The sequence below is a fragment of the Polypterus senegalus genome, chromosome 13 (genome assembly GCF_016835505.1).
Source record: "Polypterus senegalus isolate Bchr_013 chromosome 13, ASM1683550v1, whole genome shotgun sequence".
Lineage (NCBI taxonomy): Eukaryota > Metazoa > Chordata > Cladistia > Polypteriformes > Polypteridae > Polypterus > Polypterus senegalus.
In genome coordinates, this window is record NC_053166.1 from 115,375,698 (window position 1) to 115,401,070 (window position 25,373).

The 25,373-nt window shown below is 37.3% G+C and overlaps 1 protein-coding gene across 1 annotated transcript in view; it reads right to left on the bottom strand.

The window, feature by feature from the left end:
• cdhr2 (cadherin related family member 2) overlaps window positions 1–25,373 on the bottom strand; it is a 129,723-nt gene that overhangs the window by 19,072 nt on the left and 85,278 nt on the right. The window contains exons 22-26 of the mRNA XM_039776154.1: window positions 20,562–20,713; window positions 16,498–16,600; window positions 11,812–11,900; window positions 8,766–8,834; window positions 7,283–7,360 (exon numbers count right to left, since the gene is read on the bottom strand). Coding sequence (XP_039632088.1) covers window positions 7,283–7,360; window positions 8,766–8,834; window positions 11,812–11,900; window positions 16,498–16,600; window positions 20,562–20,713 — 491 coding nt within the window. The remainder of the gene's footprint in view (window positions 1–7,282; window positions 7,361–8,765; window positions 8,835–11,811; window positions 11,901–16,497; window positions 16,601–20,561; window positions 20,714–25,373) is intronic.

The window sequence follows — 25,373 nt, forward strand, 5'->3', positions numbered from 1 at the left end:
TTATATTTTCCCCCATGCTTTTCCCATTGTCTTTTCACAGAAGGCTGAGCTTAAGGGCGATTTATATTCATTTGCATATTCAAAGAGGCATAATTCTGGGAGGAGTTGGGCGTTACATAAAGCGCATGCACGAGCGTTAGTTTTCACGCTGATCGGGATTTATGTAGCAGAAGAACGTGGAAGCTGGAGTACGCACAGATTCCTGCATCTGGATTTTTCTGTGCGTAAGCACATTTCGGCTTTTGTGCTTATGCCATATTATAGTGCGATTTCTATGCACGCCGTTATACATGAGGCCCCAGGTGATTCAATATCCTGGATAGAGAAATGAACAGCCAAGGTAGTGTATTATATATAAAGATACTAGGAGGCTCGCTTTACTCACCAACCCCTCTCCCCACCAACCAGCACTACGCTCCAAAACCCCTCTTAAACGGTGATACAATAGGAAACAATTTATTTTTTACCTCCTCTTTGTTCGATCAGCTGCTGGCTTGCTGCTGCTGCCAGGAAGCGTTATCTGCATTTCGTCTTTCTTCTCCTCCAGACATCCTCAAACACTATTCTATCTCTTTTCACTGTTCCGTTATTTCACCGAGTAATATTTTCCATTTGCTTTTTTAATGCGATCTTTACTCTCCTTTTTTTTGAGATTTTCAAATTTTCCTACTTCCATTATCTCTGACCTGCTCTGCATGTGTATCACGGGACTTGCTTCCAAAGGTTGTAAGTATGACGTGACTTGACTGTCTCACGGGACGTGAAAGTGTCTGTCTGTCTCTCTTCAAAAGATCACGTCTCGTCACAAGTTTTTTTATAATAGAGAGATATATATTACTCAATCTTGTTGCTTCTGCGAATGTCCAACTCTAAAATTAGAATTAGCACCAAGTGACATGATTCTTTCATGACTTTTCATCAAGGTTCTAAATCTCCAAATGCATTATTAAAGTGCTGCAAGCATACCACATATGGCAGCCAGTTAATATGGAACACACAAGAATAAGAAGAAAAAGCAACACTCTAAAATAAAAAAACAAGGAGAACTGCCAGGTTTAGCCATTCTTTTTCCTTTTTCTATTGTCACACAACAATCATGAAACGTCAGTTAGACATCTGTACTGGCTATAAAGTAAAACAAGATTATTTTTCTTTGCTCAGTCCAAAACACTCACTTTACTTCTTTCCTCATAGCCAGCATTTTTCTTCACTTTGTGCATTGTACTTTGGGATTGCATGTTCACTGGTTGTTAATTCTCATCGACAAAAACCGCACACCTTTACACCTTGCATTTGGCTACAAGAAAATTAAACCAGCTTGATTTTGTTGTAGTCACATAGAGTTCTAGTGGGCTGTTAGGAGCGCTATGAGGGGTGTCATGCTATATAACATGCAGTGAAGGGTTGTAATTACGTTGTAATTTCTGTAAATGAAGGCAACAGCTGAAGATAGTAGAAAATGTTATGTTTTGTGACACTGGCTTAAGTGAGTTGAGGTGAAGGCACAAGTAATAATTAACCTTCATGTAGACACTGTTATTTCGGACAGTCTTGATAGATCATTTAAAATATCCTTTGTCTGCCAGGTTTGCTGATGGTAACGAAAGCTCTGTGCTTGTTGTGGCAAAAAACTGGCAGACTTTGTTTTGCCAATATGTGCTCCCCTGAAACATCCAATGTCATTTGTGTGTCTTTTGTCCTTTCCTGTTAGAAATGTGCTGTATATTACATATGATTATATAGATTCACTGTCTTTATGGTGTTTGCATTTTGTCTACATGTCTTCTCCATAGTCTCCATTAATTGTGTCTCCAGTTATGAAACTGAGTGAGTGACTGTTTTCAGTTTTTTATTCCTTGTTTCCCTGTGTTTGCTCTATATCGAAATTGATATGGAAATGACTGCTATTCAAATTGCTACACACAGAACATTACAGAAATTGAAAAGCATGCTGATAATCCCTGGTGCCTCATGGATCAAACATCCTTTGTCCCAGTGGAGTTTACATGCTCTCCCCATATCCAAGTGTGTTTTACTCCCACATCTCCAAAGACATACAGGTTATGTTAATTGCTGATTCCAAACTGGTCTCACTGGGAGTGGAAGTGTGTGTGAAAAGAACCCCACAATTAACATTTTGCTATTCCAAAGGCTATTTTATATCATGCCCCCCAACAACCCCAGGATAGGCTCCAGGTGCCTGTGACACGGAATCAGATTAAGTGTGTACTAATTTAAAGGGTTATTGGGTCCAACATTCTGCACCTTGGTATTGTAAATAAATTGTGGGAAAATTGTGACATGGAATGAAATGGAACCCTCCTTTCTGCTCAAATGTTGCTGGGTCAGGTGTTTCTCCTGAAGAGAACCTTTGGGTATGCAGGTGGGTAACATCAATGTGGATGTTTGGTTTAATTTCAATGAGCTCATACTAGTAAGCAGGCAGAGGTGTGATGTTTTGTTATTGTTCTTCCTCTCTTTGATGGTTGAATGGGATTTGAATTGCATCGTCTTATTATTTTAAAGGAGTAGTTGTGATTGCAAGTTATTATCCAACTTAATAAAAGGATAAGTGTGTGTGTGCCTGTGCATCTGTGTGTCCATTTGGTTGTTATGTCTCTGTCATTCCAATAGATGGCACATCATAAACATTTATAGTAATGCATTTTATTACTCCAAATGTTTGTGATACTCCACCTATTGGAATGACAATGTTTTTATCACTGCATGCATCACTATATGCATTACAGAATACATTCCCGTAGATGGTGTACTGCAAATGTTTATGCTGAAGTCTACATTGTGTTACGTATGAGCGTTGGAGGATCACCTTCCAGTCTTGTCAAGGGTTTTATTATTCCATGCCTGGGACAGGAGGGGGCATTGTCGCTAACATTATAATCTCTTTTTTCATCTGCAGTGTCAAGAGGACAAACTTTGAGGGCAAATGACCCCCAGGTCACTCAATGGATTGCCTCCAAAAAACTTCCAGTGAAACTTGTGAGGCTTTTGCTATATTTTTTAATCACAAGATTAATGAAATTAGAAATAATATAGTACATCTCCCCAATACCAATCCTATTAAATCCCAGTATTCCATTTTAAGTGAATTAAATTCTTTTACCAGGAAAGATTTACCTGATCTATATAGAATAATTTCCCAACTGAGATCCTCCACCTACATGCTTGACCCAATACCAACAAGTTTTTACAAAAATCCAGTGTGCTAATTGATAGTATGCTTAACATAATAAATTCATCATTAGATATAGGGGTCTTCCCAGACGTTCTTAAGACTGCTGTTGTTAAACCCCTGCTCAAAAAAAATGTAATTTTGACTCCTCTGTTTTTGACAATTTTAGACCTACTTCTAACCTGCCTTTTTAAGTAAAATTCTAGAGAAGACAGTCATTATGCAGCTAAATGATAACTTGAATAAACATTCTATTCTTGACAAGTTTCAGTCAGATTTGAGAACAAATCATAGTGCAGAAACTGTGCTAGTTAAAGTAGTAAATGATTTGCGGGTAAATGTAGATAGAGGATGTTAATCTGTTCTCATCCTCTTAGGTCTGAGTGCAGCATTTCATACCATTGATCACAATATTCTTATAAATTGCCTCAGCCAGAGGGTGGGCCTCTCTGGCAGTGTCTTAAATTGGTTTGAGTCTTATTTAACAGGCAGAAAATTCTTTGTTAGTTGAGATAATACACTTGACAAATGATATTCTATATGGTCTTCCACAAGGGTCTATCCTGGGTCCACTGCTCTTTTTTGATCTACATGCTTCCATTAGGTCAGATTATCTTAAAACATAAGGTGAGCTACCACAATTATGCTTATGACACACAACTTTATTTATCAATAGCACCTGATGACCCCGCCTCTCTTGGTTCACTGACCCAATGTCTTACTTGTGTTTCTGAATGGATGAGAAGTAATATTCTCAAACTATATAAGGATAAAACAGAAATCTTAGTGATTGGCAAAAATGGATATACTGTAGTGAGGGTATTAGAAATGAACTTGATCCATTAGGCTTAAAAGTTAAGACAGAAGTAAATAATTTAGTGGTAAATATTGACTCTGACCTGAATTTTGAATCACCTATTAATCATATTACTAGGATAACATTTTTCACTTAAGAAACACAGCCAAAATTGGATCCCTTATAACTTTGCAAGATGCTGAAAAATGATTTCACGCTTTTGTTTTTAGTCGACCAGATTACTGTAACACACTCCTCTCAGAACTACCCAAAAAGACTTCAATCAGTTGCAACTTGTGCACAACGCAGCTGCTAGAATCTTAACTAGGAAAAGAAAATCTGAGCACATCTCTCCAGTTTTGATGTCACTACATTGGTTTCCCGTGCCATACTGAATTGACTTTAAAATACTGGTAATGGTTTACAAAGCCTTAAATAGTCTCGCTCTGTCCTATATTTCTGAATACCTGTCATCATACACTCCTAATCCTAACCTTAGATCTTCAAAGGAGTGTCTGCTTATTATTCCAAGAGCTAAACTTAAAAGAAGTGGTGAGCTAGCCTTCTGCTGTTAGGCACCTAAAATCTACAACAGTTTACCAACAGAAATTAGCCAGGCTAATACAGTGGAGCACTTTAAAACAAACTGCTAAAAACCATTACTTTAACATGGCTTTCTCAGAGCTACATTTTAGTGTAATCCTGATATTCTGTATATACATCTAATTATCATTTTTATTAATCCGTACTAACCCCTATTTTCTCTGCAGTTCTTTTACCAATTTTCTGCGGTGGTGATCTATGCCACCACAACCACTACCTACTAATCAAGGCACCATGCAGTCCCTACTTTGATGGATTGAAGGCTAGTTGTCCACATGACCATCATCATCTAATTTTTCCATGTGAAGCCTGAAAACCATGAGTGTGGTATAGTGGGTCCGCGGCTTCCGTAAAAAGAGTCAGGTTTTTAAATCCGTATACTTTGTAGCTGCGTCGTTCTCTGTGGGCGCGATTACACGACCGCAGGGAGTTAATGGGGTGATTGGAGCGAATCGCACCTGCACGTGTGGGTGCGGTCATTCTTGTTTGTCTCATTGGCTTCCTGCGGTGTGTAATTAAGATGCTGCGCCCATGGAGTCACCTGTGTATGTGTATGTATATATAGATAGACAGAGGTATACCAGGGGAGAGATAAATCGTGGGAGAGAAATGGGAGGAGGTAGAAAGATGTATGGAGAAGAAGGAGGTTAAAGGGCGGTAATGGCAGTCTAGGCTGGATGATCTGGCCACCTTAAAAGAGAGACAGAACGAGCTGGGGCCCCACGAAGGAGCGTTAGATGGAGGCGTTCTTGGGGCTAGTTCGCCCTACTGACAGTTAGCGAGTGGGGTGAGCGGAGAGATGTCCTCCTGAGGGATCTGAGGAGTGACTTTGGGTGCGCGAAAGATGAAGGGAGGAGAGCCAACCTCGACGGTCAGGCAGTGATGTAAGAGCAATGGGTAAGCCGGGGGAAAAGAAAGATGGAGGTGGGCCTTAGAGTAATGAGTGAGAGATACTGCGTATTAACTTCTGATTTTTAAAGGATTTATTTATTGATGGTTTTAACCCCACTGGACACTCATTTTACGAATTTATTTATTGGAACTTGTTGCACTGCACTTTTTCTTTCTGATTGTTTTAAATAAAAGCACTTTTTCACTTTTAGAACTATCCCCTGGTTTCATGTGAGATTTGTCCCCATTTGTCAGCTCATCTCAGTGACATTATCGATGGTGTTGGGTTCAGGGCTCCCAGACGAACGTAGGGAGCATGGAAGAGAACCCGCATCATCACAATGAGGACTAATTTAGATCATTTATGTTGGATAGAATGCCCATTGGGGGCTGAGTGGCGTCAAGGCCTTGGAACCCCTGCAGATTTTGTTTTTTATTCCTCAGCCCTCTGGAGTTTTTTTTTTCTGTCCTCCTGGCCTTCGGACCTTACGTTATTCTTTGCTACTTAGTATTGCCTAATCTTTTATATATTTATTTTTTATATAAACATTTCTTCATCTTGTAAAGCACTTTGAACTACATTTGTATGAAAATGTGGTATATAAATTAATGTTGTTATTTTAATGTAGCCAGGACACTGAGAAAACACAGTGTCACCATTACTGTACAAGAGCATTAGGATTCCCACACAGACCATTAAGCAAGTGCCCACAATGGCCTCACTAATACCACTTCCAGTAGCAACCTAAGCTTTTCCTAGATGGTCTCCCACCCAAGTACTCGCTTGGCTCAAAAATTTTTAGATTTAGGTGAATTACCTGTTCTGAAGTTCAGGTCCATAATTCATGGGCATAGGGATTGTTCATAATTAATGCCTAAATATATTTTTGTAGAGAATTTGATGAATTTGTCACAACATATAAATATGTCATGAATTAAATTTATGATCCAATCTAGACTTGATCAATGTTCTGGTGTATTTTATCACTACATGCCTGCTAAAAGCTACTTCTGTACATATTCCTACAGCACAAAAGTATGAACCACCTGAAAATATGCTGAGTCTATGCTGGAACCATGGAGTCCAGAGCAGGAAGCTCTCCTGGAGGGAACACCAGTCCATTACAGATACACTCACATATGGAAATCAACCCATGTAAACAAAAACATTGTGATCAAGCTATGAATTAAACTGCAATGAATATCAACATATAATATTTAAAACCAAACAGATAATTGTATATGATTCTGTTTTTCTCTATTGGTCATCACCCAGTACAGAATCTCTTTTTAAATGACCCTAGGAGAAAAACAACAAGCACAGGCAATGTTGCTGCTTAGAAGGACACATTATATTTACAAAATAAAGAAAATATAATTTAAGAATAATACAATTTAAAAAAAAACTGAAAAGAAATGTTTGTATTGTACAGTAGTGGAAAAGTAATAAACCTCTTAAAAAAAAAAAAAAACATTCCTCACACTAAGCCTGCACAAGTTATCATGCTGTTTTTTTCACAGAAAATGAGTCACCATATGGCAGTTGTTTTTGGACCTGCAAGTATTGTAAAAAAGAATAAGGACTAAAAGCGATGTGATGAAGCAATAAGGCAAGACATGGCAAGGAGCAACTCAATATGCCTCAGCTTGTCCCAACTATACTTTGCTTCTTAGGTGCATTTCAAGAACTGACAATTTGACCTCACGCTGCAGTCATAGTAAAAAAACAATAATGTGCACGCTCAGCCCAGTTGCTTTTCTGTACCCTCATGGAATGCATCCAAACTCTTTATACTTACGAGATGACATTATTTGGGCTGATAGCTGTTCCATTAAGATAAACAAAGTATGCTTCCATAACAGACTGGATTGTATTTCTGAAATAAATAAGATAAAAATGATAATAAGTGCAAAACAGTGCAGCCAGCAATTAAATAAGCACATTTACTGTAACTATAGAATGTGAAAACTGATTTAATTTGATTAGTAGAACACTGTATAAAACATGCTAAAGGATTTACTGTTTAATATATTGAGTGCTCACTTATTTTTAGCCAAGTCAGACTTTTTTGTATGTGTGTAAATCTTGTGTATGTTTGAGGGTGGTTGCTGTTTGTTATGACATTTCTGTATTTCTGTCTCTAAAAGCTAAAAGCAGCAAAAACAGTGCACTAATTAAGAAATGTGTTAGAATGAAAAATTGTAGCCACTAGTGCCCTCCAGGACCGGAGATTGGGACCCCTGTTTAGAGAGATAGTTTGTAATAATATATTAATTATTAATTAAGTACTTCATTTATTTTTTGAGCTTGTGTAAAAAGCCAAATTTCTGTCTATCTATCTATCTATCTATCTATCTATCTATCTATCTATCTATCTATCTATCTATCTCCTAATATATTCAGTTTGGGATACAATCAAAAATATAAACATACTGATTTACATATTTAACAGGTAATGGTTAGTTGAATTAATAAATATTTTTATTCTTACGACAAAAGACACTATGTGAACAGACTTGCTATAATTCTGCTCTTGTTGTCTTTATACCATTAGAAAGGCGTCACCAAACCAAAACCTTAAGAATGTAACAACAATATTATTTATGGTATAAGTTCTTCTGAAAGATTTAAAAGTTGTGTTTTATTGCTCACTACAAGTTCATTCTAATTTCAATACATCTACTTTGTGAATGTGTGCCATTATTAGAAATCGTCTTTAGAAATTGGGGCTTTTCTTTTATTTGACATTTATGATAGAACAGTTATTCAGAATATGCAGCTGTATTTTCTTCAGTTTTTCTGTACAGTTCATAATCATCTTATACTGGCACACTCTTACTGATTTCATGTTGCCTACTCCAAAATCTGGGCCTGTCTTCTAATTGTACAGATGAGCTGGCATTGCTATGCTGCCTGTTTTAACTACTGTTTTTGCATTTTACTGCACTACTTGATATTAAAGAACTTTCCAGAAGTCATACCTTTTTATTCTTTGAGATCATATGCCATCTGAACTATATTTTTCGATACACACAGAACACTGAAAAATAATCTCAGATGTTTGTTTCCATATCAGTTTTATGCCTAGGCTTGCTAATTAGAACTGCTATTTATTTTGGACTCATTGCTATACTTGATATAATGTTTGCAATGGATAGTACTGTTTAAAAGAAAGATTAACAAGAAAACAGAATATTTGTATGAATAAAGAAACAGTATCCGCAGAATTTGTACATGAGGAAATATACCTGAAAGTGAAGAGAAGCCTGATCTGAAGTTACCTTTGTGTTTGATCCTTGTCAATTATATCTACCACATGAACGCTTGCTTGGGTGGCAGTATTCAAAGCACTAAAAAAAAAAGACATTTTGCATATAACATTCCTTATGATTTTCCTCTATTAGAAAGTATCATTCCCATGAACAGGGATTTTTTTAAATAAATCACTGTGTAGAAATATTTAAAATATCAATATTAATTTCTATTCATTTTGTATATATTGACACTGTTTGAGCCCCAGATACTCAGGGGGCACAGATTACACCACAAAGGAGAGGACTGACATCTCCAGATGTCTCAACCTGAGAAGGTCTGTAACTCCATAGTAGACGTCTTGGGGATTGATGAGGACCACTCCTTCAGTTGCAACCTCCTCAAAGAATACAAAATGACACAAATGCTGACAAATGGCCACTTATAAGGACAATTTAAAAACAATTCTGACATAGAGGACAGTGTAGTCCAGGAGGTCAGGCTTGTCAAAATGTCAAAGAAGAGAGTTTACTTGTTTAACTAGATGGGCCAGTATCTGTGGGCTCAAAGGTATTCTTAAGAGTTAAGTCTCTCTTTTTACCAAGCTTTACCTTGAGGTCACAGTTTTAATAAGATAAACCAGGAAATGAATGACAAAGATTATACATAGCATGAACAACAAAGTTCCTAATAAGTTAATTGTCAGCAGTCAGTGTAGATCTAAGTAACCAGTGTTAATTGTTATGTATTATTCAAATTGTTTATTAGATGTAAATGGAATTATATGCACATTCACCGTCACTTCACCGCAGAATTATTGTCCCATGTTTCTTCTAATAAACTGTTTTCTACCAAATAACCTTAATGTGTGGTATGAAACATTAACGAAATGACGAGATTTTAAACATAAATTGTTTCTTCAACAAGGACAAGTATGGCAAAACTCAAAACTTAAGGCACTCTGAAACAGCAAAAGCATTATTAAAAAGGAATGATTTTATCGCCATGAGTGTGACTATTTTCTTTCTGATTATTTTTTAAGTGAACTTCATTTAAGACAAGATGAAAAGGTGGCATATTGGGTAGTGTTGCAGCTTCACAGTGCCTGTGTTTTAAGCTCGCATCCTCTGCACTTGCATGTTCTCTCTGTACTCATGCGGCTTTCCTACCACATCACTGAAGATGGTAATTCCAAATTAACCCACTATGAGTTTATTCGTGTGCAGGATTGTACTTTGTGATGTTCTGTCAGGGGTTGTTTCCTACCTTTTGCCTAATGCATCTGGTACAGGCTTTATGACCCTAAATTGGATTAAGCAAGAATAAGAACAGCTACGTCCATCATTACAGATCAAGATATCTGAAACTGTGCACATTATGGACACTGAGGGGATGCTGTTTATGTAACTTTAGCAGTGAGTGCTCTGGACGCCAAAGAGTAAACCCCCTGGCTCTTGAAGTCTAATAACATGCAACTAAAGCAAAATCTTTACAGAAAAAGTTGGAACTTTCTGCTGCCATTGATGCTAATAAGAACAAAATAGATGTTGTCATCAAGTTCAGCATTCTGCAGTCAGTTTCGTCCTGTAATGTACATGCCAAAACACTATGCCATGTTCCAATTATAAAATATAAATCTGTTATAATGAAATCCACGTTATAACTAATTATTTTTTTCAGTCCTACACACTTTGTTGAAATGAAACTTGACCTGGATTTTTGTCATCACTACTTCCATGTGTTTTCTAATATTACAATCCAGCAACATTGATTTGTATAGTCACTTCTCATATTTGCTGTTTAAAATCACATAAATATCCTTGCAAGGTTCTCATTGTACTTTCCGTTGTGCATTTCATGTTTTTTATTGTTTTAATCTTTCGTTTGTACTGTTCACTTTTGTATCTGATGCTGTATTCTTATCTTGTTAGGCCCTGTGAAGGGCCTTGTGATGGTGCTGCTTTTAACAGCACTTTACAAAATACAGTGGATTGACAGATATGTGGCCCTTGTACACATGAACTCCAGAAAACACAACATGTGCAGATGTGGAAGGAGCCTCGCTGAAGTTCTGTTGGGGACAATATGTTGTTGTTTAAACAACAACTCTAAGCTACAGAGATACGAAGAACTTGAAATTGTCAAATTTATTAAGGGTTGGCCTCAAACAGGTGACAAATGGGAGGGCAAATGCAGTAAGTGTACTCATCTGCAATAAATATGCTGGCAAGCCTACCTAGTGGATGCCTATCTTCTTAAGTTTTTCTGAGCCTCAAGAGTGCAGGAATACTTTTGGCCTGTAGGGAGATTTTTAGGAGAATAGTTCCAGGAGTTCCAAAGGACAAACATAGTCCTCCAGAATAAGATCCTAGCAGTTTAAAAGCTCCTTCTTGCCAAGACTTTAGTGAATTGAGAATCAGAAGGTGAGTCTGGCAAGAGCTTTAATGGTGAATGGATGTGAGGCCAGGTTAGGTTAGGTTCTGCTATAGAGAGAGGAACAGAAGGGGAGACTGGAGTGCTTATTAACAATGCTTATACCTATGGACAAGCCAGGTAGGCCCACAGAATGAATAAAGGTTTGTTTTCATCTGCTTACTTTGTACTTAATACTTCTTATGTTTATTCATTTTCTTGTGTCTTTAATTTTTGTCACAAAAGACTATCTGTGCATAGCTTTCTTCATCTGGTTTTGGGAACAACGAGTGCCCCCCACAAACCACACAGCATTTGCTTGGATGAAAATATATCTCTGCAGAGTATATAAAGAAATAACCAATGCTTGTGAAAGCTTATAAAAGACCATTGTCTTTGGAATAACACATTGTTATATATACTAGGAGTTTTGCAACAGGTCTTTTCCACAAAAGAGTGAACAAGCAATCGTTAGCTTTCATCAGAGTGAATTTAACATGGCTTTGTAAAGCAATGCACTACCTAGAGTAAGGTATAAGATGGCTGAGTTTTCATTGCTGTTTTCACTGTACAAAACTGAAGAAACAAAATCATCATTGTATGATATTTATATAAAAAAAATCCAGCAAGCAATTGACTTCCAAAGAAAGAATGCTATCTTACGCTTTAATTGAATTAAAATTCTTTTCAACCTCTTCCACTGGCGTTTTAAATTCAAGGCCAACTCGATAACTCTTGTCAACTGTAAATATCTAGAAAAAAATGTTAAAAAGTAATTAATATGATCTTTATGACTACATATGTTTTCACAGTCTTAATTAGTTCTTAAAAATGCATTTCCCTCTCTGGAGATTTTTCAGTGGTCAAAACAATTATCTGTTCAATAGCTTTGACAAACCCTCAATCACTTTGAAGAGTAAATGAAGAATGATGAGAGGTCAAATGTTGCGCTATGCTTCAAAACAAGTACTAAAAAGGAAGAGAAACCTTCTGAAACCCTGTTCACAAAAACAAACAGATATATATCCATCCATCCATTATCCAACTACAGGGTCACGGGGGTCTGCTGGAGCCAATCCCAGCCAACACAGGGCGCAAGGCAGGAAACAAACCCAGGGCAGGGCGACAGCCCACCATAGGGCACACACAGCCAGACACACCAATCACACACTAGGTACAAGTTAGGATCGTCAATGCACCTAACCTGCATTTCTTTGGACTGTGGGAGGAAACCGGAGTACCCAGAGGAAACCCACGCAGACACGGGGATTTTATTGTAATCATTCCATACAAATAGATCAATTTTTACAAAAAATAGGACTGAAAACAAATCAACCCCCATCCCTGAAAAAGAAGGCATAGCCAACAGAATAAAGCTTAAAACTAGTAAAAATTAAAAAATTGATTAGTTTAATATGAGGATACAGATAAATGGAGAAGAAAAAGAAATGGGAAGATAATCTACTTCCTCAGTGCTTTAAGAGCTTATTCTAAAATATTATTGATTAGAATCTGCCAGGTTTTGAAAAAGTTCTGCACAGATCCTCTAAGTGAGAATTTGATTTTGAACATTGTTTTAAAGTAAGCACTTAGAAGGGAATGGGAGTGACAGGGTTCTCCTTCAAATGCAAGGGGCACAAGGAGCACTGAAGCAAAAGAGACAAGTGCTCAGGCTCTCTCAGTTCATACGCCTGCTGTTCCTCAATGAATACTACTACATCAAATACTGGACATAAATTGCTAATCACGTTGTGTATGTTTTGTCTGTCTATTCATCAACAGCTATGGATTTATTATCAGCCTGACTGACACCCTCTACCAACCATCTTTGGATATTCTCTACCAAAGACATAAGCACTACTTGCAGCAGTCCAGCTGACAGAGGTGCTTGTTTCGCATATTCAATAACATTATCCACTGACTTAGCACTAGCAAGCACTGATAAAATACCTATAATTCACTCTTTTAACAGCTTAGCATCAGGAGGCTTTTTTGTGTACATCTAACTATAGCAAACTAGGAAATTATAATTGTGAAAAGTGTTGAAAATGAAGGACAGGTAATTACTGACCTCTACCACCCATTCTCCTAGTTAACACGTCTGCTACAAACAGATTACCAGAACCAGATAATATTTCTGGTTTTATATCTTGAGTTCTGAAGGAGGCTAGCGAGTACATATATAAACCCTTGACACTGCACACTGGGGAGATTCCGAAGGACTGGGAAATGGCAAAAATTATCTCATTATATAAAAAGGGTGACCAGCCAGTAAGCTTAAAATGCATCACAGGAAAATTAATGGAAGGAATTATTAAGAATAAGCTTGATGGTAAGTACAGGAGTTTTTCTGAACAGTCCGCATGGGTTCAGAAGAGGGAGGTCATGTTTGACTGATATACTGGAACTCTATGAGGAAGCAACAAAAGGATACAATCAAAGTGAAGTATATGATATTATTTATCTTGACTTTCAGAAAGCATTTTGATAAGGTGCCACATGAGAGGCTGGGCTTCAAACTAAAAGAAGTGGGAGTTCAGGGTGATGTTTTTAGATGTGTGCAGAATTAGCTCAGACACAGGAAGCAGAGGGTCATGATGTGAGGAACCTTATCAGAATTAGCTGATGGTCAGTCCTAGGGCTGCTGCTATATATATATATATATATATATATATATATATATATATATATATATATATATATATATATATATATATATATATATATATATATATATATATATATATATAATTCACTAAGGCAAGACACCCATGGAAAGGCAAGACACCCATAGAAAGTACGCCGGAAGGGGCGTAGATTCACTAAGCCACCGACAAGTAAGATACCTATGGCGCACGCAGGGAGAAGCCACGCCCACCAACTCCAAGACCAATGGAAACAACGGCAACTCGCAGAGCCACGCCCACCAACTCGAGCTCGACGACACAGAAAGAACGGCGTCATTTATATTCGTCTGTCGTAGAGGCTTCATGTACCTCCGAGCCACCTTGACTGTTCATAGAGGCATGTTTCTCGCCGAGGTGAGTCACCATATGCAGCGTGTAAAACAGTTTGCGAGGGGTATCCCATGGGATCCTTAAAACAATCCTTTACAACTGAGGTTAAAACACAATAAAGTAAGCAGTCTTTAAAAACCGAGTTTTCAGTTATGACGCATGACCGCATGCACCATAGCAAACTGTTTTACACGCTGCATACAGCAATTCGCATCCGCGACAAACATGCGTCTTCTTCACTCACAGACAATTATATGTTGCTCTCTCCAGAGTTTCATCTTTTCATTCACTTTCTGTTGTATCCTCAAACCCTCCCTTTTTAGACAACTGTGTCTTTCCAGAAGTGTTCAGCCATCAATAAATAACTATGTGGCATTTGTTATGCCGCGGGTTCACTATTGTGTTGTATTTTGCTCTCTCCAGAGTTCCATCTTTTCATTCACTTACCACTTCTCACACCAACCCATTTTAGACAACCGTGCCTTTCCAGAAGTATTTAGTATTCAATAAATAATTATGCATGAAACTGAGCGTGTGTCTACCCGGCGCAGAGAGGAATGGGTAAGCCGTTGAACCCCATTCGAGCTGCAAACTGTGGAATTCCCAATAAGTGCGACTCATACGCTCCCACTGGTTGCGTCCCTACCCTTTGTGCACACCCCCCTCTCACCTCGCTACTACTGTGGTATGGTGGATTATATATAGAAAAGCAGCCAACGACTCAAGTGACGAGTTGGAGGTGGGCACATGAACGAGAATTCAGCAGACTAGCATGACGGAGGGAGCTGAATGGACGTCCTTCTCCTCTCCTCCCGTTCCACACTCCACGCCGTGCACCCCCATCCCTCTTCTGGCAAGAGAAGGTGCGATTGCGGTCCGCCAGTTTTCAGTCACGGACGATTGTGTGTTGGTTTGTTCCGTGCATTGTTACAATGTTGCTTTTCTTGCTGATTTATTACATTACCAATTTTTCAAATGTTAATTTTCTCCCTGTGCTTAAAAATCATTAAAAAACCGTCCTGATTATGTGGCGTATGGTACGCCGCGGGTTGGCTAGTATATATAAATGATTTAGATAGGAATATAAGTAACAAACTGGTTAAGTTTGCAAATCATAACAAGATAGGTGGATTGACAGATAATTTGGAATTAGTTAAATCATTACATAAAGACTTGGACAGCATATAGGCTTTAGGCAGATCTGTGGCAGATGAAATTTAATTTCAGTAAATGTAAAGTATTATACATAGGAAGTAAAAATGTTAGATTTGAATACACAATGGGGGGTCTGAAAATCGAGAATACACCTTATGAGAAGAATTTAGGAGTCATAGTGGACTCTAAGCTGTCAACATCCTGACAGTGTTCAGAAGCCATTAAGAAGGTAAACAGAATGTTAGTTTACATAGCACGATGTGTGGAGTACAAGTCCAAGGAGGTTATGCTCAAGCTTTATAATGCACTGGTGAGGCCTCATCTCAAGTTCTGTGTGAATTTTTTGTTCTCCAGGCTACAAAAAAGACATAGCAGCGCTAGAAAAGGTCCAGAAAAGAGCAACTAGGCTCATTCCAGGGTTACAGGGGATAAATTATGAAGAAAGATTAAAATAGCTGAGAATTCTCAGTTTAAGCAAAAGAAGATAGGTGACATGATTGAAGAGTTTAGAATTATGAAGGGAATTAGAACAGTGGATCGAGACTATTATATTAAAATGAGTTCATCAAAGACAAGGGGACACCACTGGAAACTTGTTGAGGGTAAATTTCACACAAACATCAGGAAGTTTTCTTTAACACAGAAAACATACACATCAACACTTGGAATAAGCTACCAAGTAAAGTGGTAGACAGTAAGACTTTAGAGACTTTCATAACTAAACTTGATGTTTTTTTAGAATAATTAAGTGGATAGGACTGGCGAGCCTTATTGGGCTGAATGGCCTGTTCTCATCTAGATTGTTCTAATGTTCTAATGTACAGTATGTGACCAACAAAGCAAACAGTGACCAGCTTAGTTGCTCCCTGTTTCCACAACCACTTAATCCAACTTTAGACATATAGGAAGATGTAACCCACTCTGTAGTACTGAAGAATAGGCAAGACCTAACCCAGAACATAGTCCATCACAGGGCCCACTCTTACCTACACCAGGACAACTAACAGCTGATAACCACCCTAGTCTACACAGTTTTATGATTTGGGAGGAAATCTCTCACATAAACAAACATGAGGGTCAAAAAGCACAGACACTGAGTAGGACCAAGTCTGCTTGTGCAGTGAATTGAAAGTGCAAATCACATATTTTTAAATTGGATAAAAAAATCTGTACATACTTCAATTTCTGTTGTGCTGGACAAAGAAGGATCACCCATATCTTTAGCAATGATGGTTAGTCTGTATTTTCCTTTTAATTCACTGTCTAGTGTGGTTGCAATCCTAAAGAGAAATAAAAACAAAAAAAATTACATAAGCAAACACTTTCATTGACTACCATCCTGTATTACACTCTGATAAATACCATTGATTCTGCCCTCTGTATGATGTTTCTGGGCACCAACTATTGTGCATAAGCCTATGCTTTGGTATTTCTCATTTCTGCACGTCAGTTTGGCTTATTTTACTAGTATTTTCTGTCTTGCCTTTAACATTTGACGATCTACTGGTTCCTAATCACTTTACCTATATCTCCAGTTTTGTCTTCCATCTCTGCTATACACAAGGCTTACTTAAAATCACTCCCACTTGGTACTTTTACGATCTGGTATTTTGTTTAATTTTGTATGGTAGTTTGTGATTTGTTTTTTTTTCAAATCTTTGCATCATTTAAGGGGCTAAATATCGAGGAATCTGAAAACCTTCTAGACTCTCCTGAGGTATGAGGAGGGGACACTGTCGCTAACCTTGTGACCCATTTCTGCCTCCACAGCTCTAAGCTTCAATAAAGGCAACTGACTCCACCCCTATTCCTATAAAACCGTGCATCCCCAGAAACAGGCATCTCACTTTGACCGAATCTAACTGGAGAGACGAAGCTCCAAGAGAAAAAAGACCCACTCAGGCGAGCAACGATTACTTTAAGAGAAAGTCAACAGCCTGCATTTTCTGTTTGCAGCACCATTACACATTATATTATTTTCTGTTTGAAGGAATTAAAGGGGACAACCCGGTTGGTGTCCCAGTATTTCTTCCTTGAATCCAGGTTTCACTACTGTTCAACCACAGTGTCAGTTTGAAAAAGTACAATCTATTGTTTTGCCTCAACACCATTTTGTTTGACCTTGGAAGGCAACATTTTTTGCCCTTCTGTTGTGAAGATTGTTAAGGAATTTGCTGTGTGTGTAATGTCCAGGGTCACACACTGTGTTTCATTAGATGTCAAATGTATACATTTCCAAGATTGAATAAAAACTGTGTTGGTATGTGATTGTTGTAATGAAACTTTTTCCTGGTTAATGAATTTGTTAATAGCATGTATGTCTTTGGTTGTTGGTTAGCATTTCAGATATTGATGACAGATCTGTTAGACCTTTGGTTATGACTTCACCTTTATTCTTGAACTATGTTTCATCCTTTGATTCTCTGCTATAAAAAATTTCAGTGCCTCATTCGGAGTCAGTACAGGTGCAGCCTCTACTATGGGAGGCTTCCTCTGGCACAGGTGAGCAGACCAACTGTATGCATTTAATGTTCTAGCTGTTTAACATGATAGACAGCTTTAATAAACATCCATCCATCCATCCATTTTCTAACCCGCTGAATCCGAATACAGGGTCACGGGGGTCTGCTGGAGCCAATCCCAGCCAACACAGGGCACAAGGCAGGAACCAATCCTGGGCAGGGTGCCAACCCACCGCATTAATAAACATAATGGGAAAAGTATTGTATAGAAATATATTAATTTTACAAAACTGTCTGAAGCCTAATGTACAGGATATTTCTTGTTTTTACAGCTTCAGTTCTACTTGTCTCCTCATTTCATGAACATATTTATTTTTCTTTTCTCTGAATCCATTACACCAATAGGCATGTTGGACCTTTGGTTAGGTGGGTCTACAAAAGAACATCGGTTAAGGGAGCAAGAAAAGACCTACTCAAGATGTTGACTAAATGTTTAAAAGTGACTGAAAGAAGCAAGTGTGTGTTATATATCTTGGTTATTGACTTCCTGAGATCTTCATTGATTTATTAGTTATATTTGTTTAGTTTTTTCAGGCTTTTTATCATCCCCAGTGATATCTATACATAGTGCTGCGGGTTTCCTAGATCAAGGATTCTGAATATTCCATTGGTTTTCTAATGTAATCTTTATTTGAAAGCTGACTATGTATTTTTTTGTTTACTGTGATGTCATTTTGGATCCCTACAGATGCCACTATATTGTGTTGTGTGGAGTCTTCCGTACCCATGGAAACAAGCAAAATATTCATGTGAACGCAGTGCTGATGTCCTCTGAATTGGCGATGGGTTTAATTATCACCCAAATCAATGACTTGGCGTCCAAATTTATGATCCTAAAACCTTTTCTGTGCCTTGTCCTTGCAAATAATTATTTTTGATCTCTCATTATTTGACTTTGTGCTTTCATCTTTTGGTGTTTGATTCTTGTTTAATGCTCATTATGATTTGGTTGGCTTGATATCCCATATTTGACATGTGCCTGTTTCTGACTCTCTCTGTTGCTTTCCCTCTCTGTGCCCATGCCAATGGAACAGTTAATTTTTAAACATGTATTTGTTTTATTTCAAATCTTTATTCTATTCAGGTGACACCATTTTGTGTTTATTATTATTATTATCATTATTTATTTTATTTTTTTTGTTTGTTTGTTTTGTAGCTATCTTTCAGTGGCCACAGCGATGTTGTTTACATTTTCTATGTCTGTTCCTTGACAAGAGGGTCACATAACATAATTTGTCAGTATGTTCTGCTTGTATAAGAAAGCAGTACACAGTGAGTATCCGGGATGTTGGATATTCATTCACATGCTTCACAGGACTTGTTTTGGTCTTGGAATCCATTTTTGTTAGTTCTGGGTTTTTGACGTTTGCAGGACAGTCTTTTAACTTCAACCAATCAGCTTTTAAAGTGGGCTGCTGCCATCATAAAGCAGGGACTACATGAGAAAGCATGCACAGTCCCCCTTTGGAACAAAAGCCTGTGATCATTTATACTTCTAAGGGAGGTAGATTCTTTAGACTCTTATTAAAGGATGTGGAGTGTTATGCCTTTGTGCACTCGGTCTCTACCTTATGATGTCAGAAGCTAACATTAAAGTTTATAAAGTGTAATTGACTGTCCTGGAGCAAACACTTTGATGCAGTACCAGAAACAACAGAAACACAACTAAACAAGATGTCACCATCACTCATAAGAATCTAATTTACAGTCAAATATGAAATGTGTAGAATAGTAATGAGCGTATTCACATAAGTTCTGATTCACAGATAGTTTTGTGAAAGCAACACTAAAATTTGTTTTGTATGTTATTTCACATTTGGGAAAGTTTTTTTAGCAGTAGGCAAAAAAATATATATTATTTCCATTGTCCCAGTCACACTTCCATTTTTGACTGTTTTCTTTTCTGCAGCTGCATAATGCACGTAATCTATACCACATTGGTAAAATTAATGCCTCTCTTACATGGAAAAGTGCAGTACATTTTTTAAAATATGACATGCTGCTTATTTTCCCCATCATAACATACCATCATTTACTACATGGAAAGCTGCAGCTGGCAAACCCCTTCCACTGTTACCGATCAACCACATTATCCCAGTTGAGGATATGCACACTTCCAGTGATATTTCTTTTCTCTCTACATGCATCATTAATGCACAATAATGCTTCCAGACTGGACCTACCAGAAAACACCATCCTTCTTGTGTTAATAGGCTGAAATTTCACTGGAAGCTTATTTCATGAATTATTTTTCAGATTCAATTTAAATTTTGTGCAAATTGCTTTCCTCATCACTAGATTGAAAAATGAATTGCTGTTATGAATATGCTGTTGATATTGCAGAAAAATGAAAGTGTTTTGTATTTATGCAAGTGTATTAATTTAAGGGTTATTTTTCTGTAATCTTGCAGTTAATTAATATGCAAATCTCTGCATTAAATATTCTACATATCAGAGAAGAATGGCATAAATCAAAAAACAACTGGTGTTCCCCCACCATCCTTTACTGGTTAAGAGGGTTTTGAAAATGGATTCATGAATATATCATAGAGAGTATAGCATTAAAAATGATTGAGGTGAAACACGACTAACATAGCATGCACAATGTAATCGATCGACTTTCCCAGAAATAGTATCTACTAGAGGCAAAATATAAAGAAATGAAGAAAACGAAAAGATTCTATTTATTACACAATACATTTAAAAGGTTTGTTCTCACCTGACAGAGCCTTCGTAGATATTATTAACAACAGTTGTTCGTACTAAGAAGCTTCCATTCTTGGGCAATGTTTTTCCATCAGTTGAGATAAATTCTGTTTTTGGAATTACAAACTCAATGATTTTGTTTACTCCAGAATCACGATCATTTGCCTGTTTAGACAATGAACATATTGAAAATAATACAGTCATTAAAATCTTACCACCAAGTATACTTTGACAATTATCTCTCCATTTTCATTAGAATGCTGTGTACTTGGAAGCCCTGTTCTAGAAGTGTTAGCATGCAAGCCCTTTGTTAGCTCTACTGTAACTGTTTAAGACAAAGCAGATGTTTTAAAATGAAATAAATGTAAAAATACAAACAGGCACATAACTACAGAAGTAAAGAAAATAATATTGTAGTATAGTTAGACATGTGTAGTATAGCTAAAGTTACACCAGTTGTCTATGTATTTTGAGGAATTTTTGTGAAAATTACTTCATTTCAAGAAAAGAATAGTGAATTTAGAAAATATATACAGAAATCACAAGGTGGTGCATAGGTGTTACCATCATCATTCTTATACTGTTTGAGTATTGTTATCACAATTACAATAGCGAGTATCTGAGTTATAATGGCTATGAGAATTTGAGCCTTAGAATTATTTATAACCTTTTGGAAAGAAGCTAATGACTAGACATGTAGGCTTAGCGTACATCTTGCATGATTTCTTTGAAAATTTGTTATAGCTCACTTTGAAATTCTGAAAATGACACATTTACTCAATATGAAGAGATAATGAAAACGCTTCCATGTAGAATAAACTGAATGATACAGACTGGGAAAAGATGTCTAACTACTTACATATCCATAATCCTCTAGGACTCTTCCAAATGGCTCTTTTTCACTTTACTTTCTTTATGTTTTAGGATTTTGCTCATTGTGGTTTGTAATATAATTGAACTGTTTAGTAAAGAGTTTTAAATGCTCTGATCAAAAGACAAAACCGAACTGCACTGAGGTGTTTTGTGTGTTCTCCAAATGATAGGCACTGTACATGATGAAGATAGATCGTGCATTTACTGGCGTTATACACAATGAAGTATGTAAGATAAAAACTTGGCATGATTTGTAAAGTACTATGTAAAATATCATTTGTCTGCTTAATTTATCAACTCATACTGCAGGGAAGTAGCAACAAGAGTTTCAGTTAGACTGGCCATGTCAAGCCCTGACCAAAAGACATCATTGATTGAATGCTGCATAATGATGTTCCTTTTGACCAAGTCACATCACTGGTGTAGACTTTTGTCTTGGGGAGATCAGTCCTAAATATTAAAGGGAAATAATAGTGTTTTAATATGCCAAAGTAAATTTATCTGTAAGTGCCACATTTCACACCTTTAAAAATTATACTTATCTCAAAAAGTTGTTAATAAGTAAGTAAAGGAACAAGCAGAAAATAAAGCAAAGTAAATTCTGGGAAGTCCTAAAGTATTTGATGAAAAACAGTTAAGTGTAACTGAAAAAGCAGTAGATTTGGTGGATACATTATGAGAATCTGTTCATTGTTATGGCATAGTCAGCAGTGACAGTGGTTGTTACAAAAAATAATGACATAGTGATTGTGGATTCTCGAATCACATTTTGAAAGACAGCTGCAGTTACAGGGGGTTGTAAATACACACAATGTTAACTGGGAATTTGAACACAATAAATGTATCTGCAAGATTGGTCTTGTTCATAGATTAGAAGATAACGCAATTAAAAAGTTCACAAAGTCTCTTGCCAAGATTATAAAAGAATTCTGAAACTTTCTTCATGAAAACCGCGACGAACAAATGAGTGCCGACAAACTCGCTAACTGGTTTTTGATAAATGCGCGCCGACAAAATCGCCACGACAAAATCGCGAGAGAGGCCAAGAGAGTGGGACGCGTACGTGTACATTATGTACACATTATGAGCTAGGTTATAACTGTATTCGAAGATGCTAATTGCACTGAGTTTCGTTCCTCCGAAAGATGTTGGGTCCGCTTTCGATGAACTGAGTGAGAGTACACCCGACAATCTCCAGAATGTTTATGATTACTGGGAGGACAATTATGTTGGTCGATTGAGATGCAATCGACGAGCCAACCCGTTGTTTCCTATCACCATGTGGAACATGCAAGAACGTGTTGCTGATGGCATGCCCTGAACAAATAACTCAGTCGAGGGTTGGCATAACGCATTGTATACAAAGCGGAATTACCAGCACTCAGGCAGCCAGCAAGTCTAAATACGCTCAACTATCAAGATGTCTTGCTGCAATTCTTCCTACATATGCAGGGTGTGATCTTAAGGATTATCTGAATGCCGTGTCTCATAATATTGACTTCTAAAATAAACATTATTATATATGCTTTAAACTAGTAATTCATATTTAATGAAAATTTCGCGATTTTGACGGCGCAATTTTGACGCTGCGTTTTAATCAATCAATCAATCAATCAACATTTCAATCAATTTTAATGGGCGCTATTTTGTCGGCGCTCATATGTCTATCACGCAAATGTCGGGTCACTCACAGAAAATGACTTATGGGTGCACCCTTTTGATGCCGAGGCCAAACAGCAATCCAAGGAGACAAAAAATAGATTTCCCTCACTTAAGAATCATAAGGTCCAAATTAGTGTTGGTAGCACTGTGGTGTTTATTTGAAATGTTTTTTTGTTTTTGTTTTTTTCTTGACAATTTAACATTGCAAAAAGATGCTTGCAAGAAAGTATTTTGCTTATGTGATATGGAAGTATGTATGGCACAAAAAAGGTGCACAAAATTGAGCTATTAAATGTTGTTTCATCAAGACAATTTACCAATGCACAAGATTTGTGTTACACTTCCTAACGTAAATTAGGTTGGAGCAGTTGGACCATCTTTAGGACCCCAGATCTTGCATGTAGAGGAACAAAACCCTTACGCAATGAAGATTTGATGACTACTGTAAAAGGGTAGTTTGACCGCCATTAAACACCTTTTATTATTTTCCAACAATCAAAATGTTGCAACAGTGTTTGAGTAAGTGTATTAAGTTTAAGGGGACAATGTAAATATATATATAACAGTTGAAATGTAATGACTGACCTAAAATCATGAAAAGGTCATCAGTAAACTGCCAGTGGTTTAAATGTAAAGTTTAGGTAAGCAGAAACTGAAAAAAATGAAATCTCAGAATTTTACAAATGGGCTTTGTTCAGGGAGCAACTAATATGTTACATCCTACAGATGTTCTGCAGCAATTAAATAAATTAAGCTTTGCAAGATGAAGCAAACAATTTGTACAAATTTCCCAAACTCTGTTGATTACTTAAAAACCCTCTGACTTCTTAAAGCCGAGTTGAAACAGACTGTGATACTACACCCTCTGAAGTACTACTTGGACAATATTACACTATAGAAAATTTTATATTCCAGTGATAATGACAAGATAATGGTAATTAACAAATAAATTAAGACAGAGCATCATTACCCTTAGAAGTATAGGCCTTTCATTTAGAGAAATTGCAAAAAAATCAAAGTGTGAGTGAGTGTGGTATCCTACACAATCCAAAGGCATTTGGAAACTGGAAGAAACTCTGATAGGAAGAGATCTAGCAGACCCAAAGTCATGGCCCAGTCAGAAGACAGGTTTCTGATGGTCACCGGCTTGTGTGATATATGTCTCTTAGCACAATAGCTTCAAGCACAGTTTAACAGTGGTCGAGAAAAGCAAGTTTCGGTTTCTATTGTGAAGAGGAGACTTTGTGCAACAGCTTTGTCAGGGCAAGTGGAAGTAAGAATGCCATTGTTATGTACCGATGAATCAAAATTTGAAATCTTCAGTTCATCATACAGGGTGTTTGTAGGCCATCAACCTGACGAAAGGATGGTTCCTCAATGTGTGACACCAACTATCAAAAATGGAAGAGGAGGCAGAGTAGGTGAGTACAGAGTGACTAGTATTCTGAATCAAAAGGGTTACCACATTTTGGCTGTTATATTAGCAAAAGGTGGCTACTTTGATGAATCAAACGTTTGAATAAAATTTTGTGCACTTAATGATTCTTTGACTTATTTTTTATTTGACATTGTTAATTTGTTCTATGCCTTGATTTCATGAAACATTAAGACATTAAACTGTGTGCATTTCCATAAAAACTGAAAAACCTGAGGTATTCTTCATATATACACACAAACACACACACATACTGTATATATCATCATTTAAGTGCATATTGCAGAAGTTAATTTAAGGGTATTAACATACATTTCAGCTATACCTTATTGCAATTGAAACCATTTTTCAACATGGTCTCCCTATTTCAAGGTACTATAATGTTTAGGACATATCAATGGCAGGGCTATTAAAATGTGAAGCTGTTTCTGATCTGTTGGACAGGCATTTGTGGCTTTTTCTTTACCACAGTGAGGATTCTTCTGTAATCAGGAGTAGAGGCCTTCCTTGGCCAACCTATAAACTTTGCAATTACTGAACTCACCAGTGCATTCTTTTCTTATACGTACACTTATATATTGCGATGGATGACTGGGACGCCTGGAGAATGGAAGGTCCGGGTGAGAGACGACACCTCCCCCAGAACACGAGAGGGCAGCCTCCCTGGTTTACATCGGGGCCACGGGACTGGAGCTTGGAGGCTCAAACCTGTTGGGAGCCATGGCCACCACCATGGGGTACCTTGGCGAACAAGGATACCTGGACTGCAGCACTTCTGCTACACCAGGAAGTGCTACTGGAAGAGAATCCGGGCGCACCTGGAGCATATCCAGGTGCAACATAAAAATGGCCACC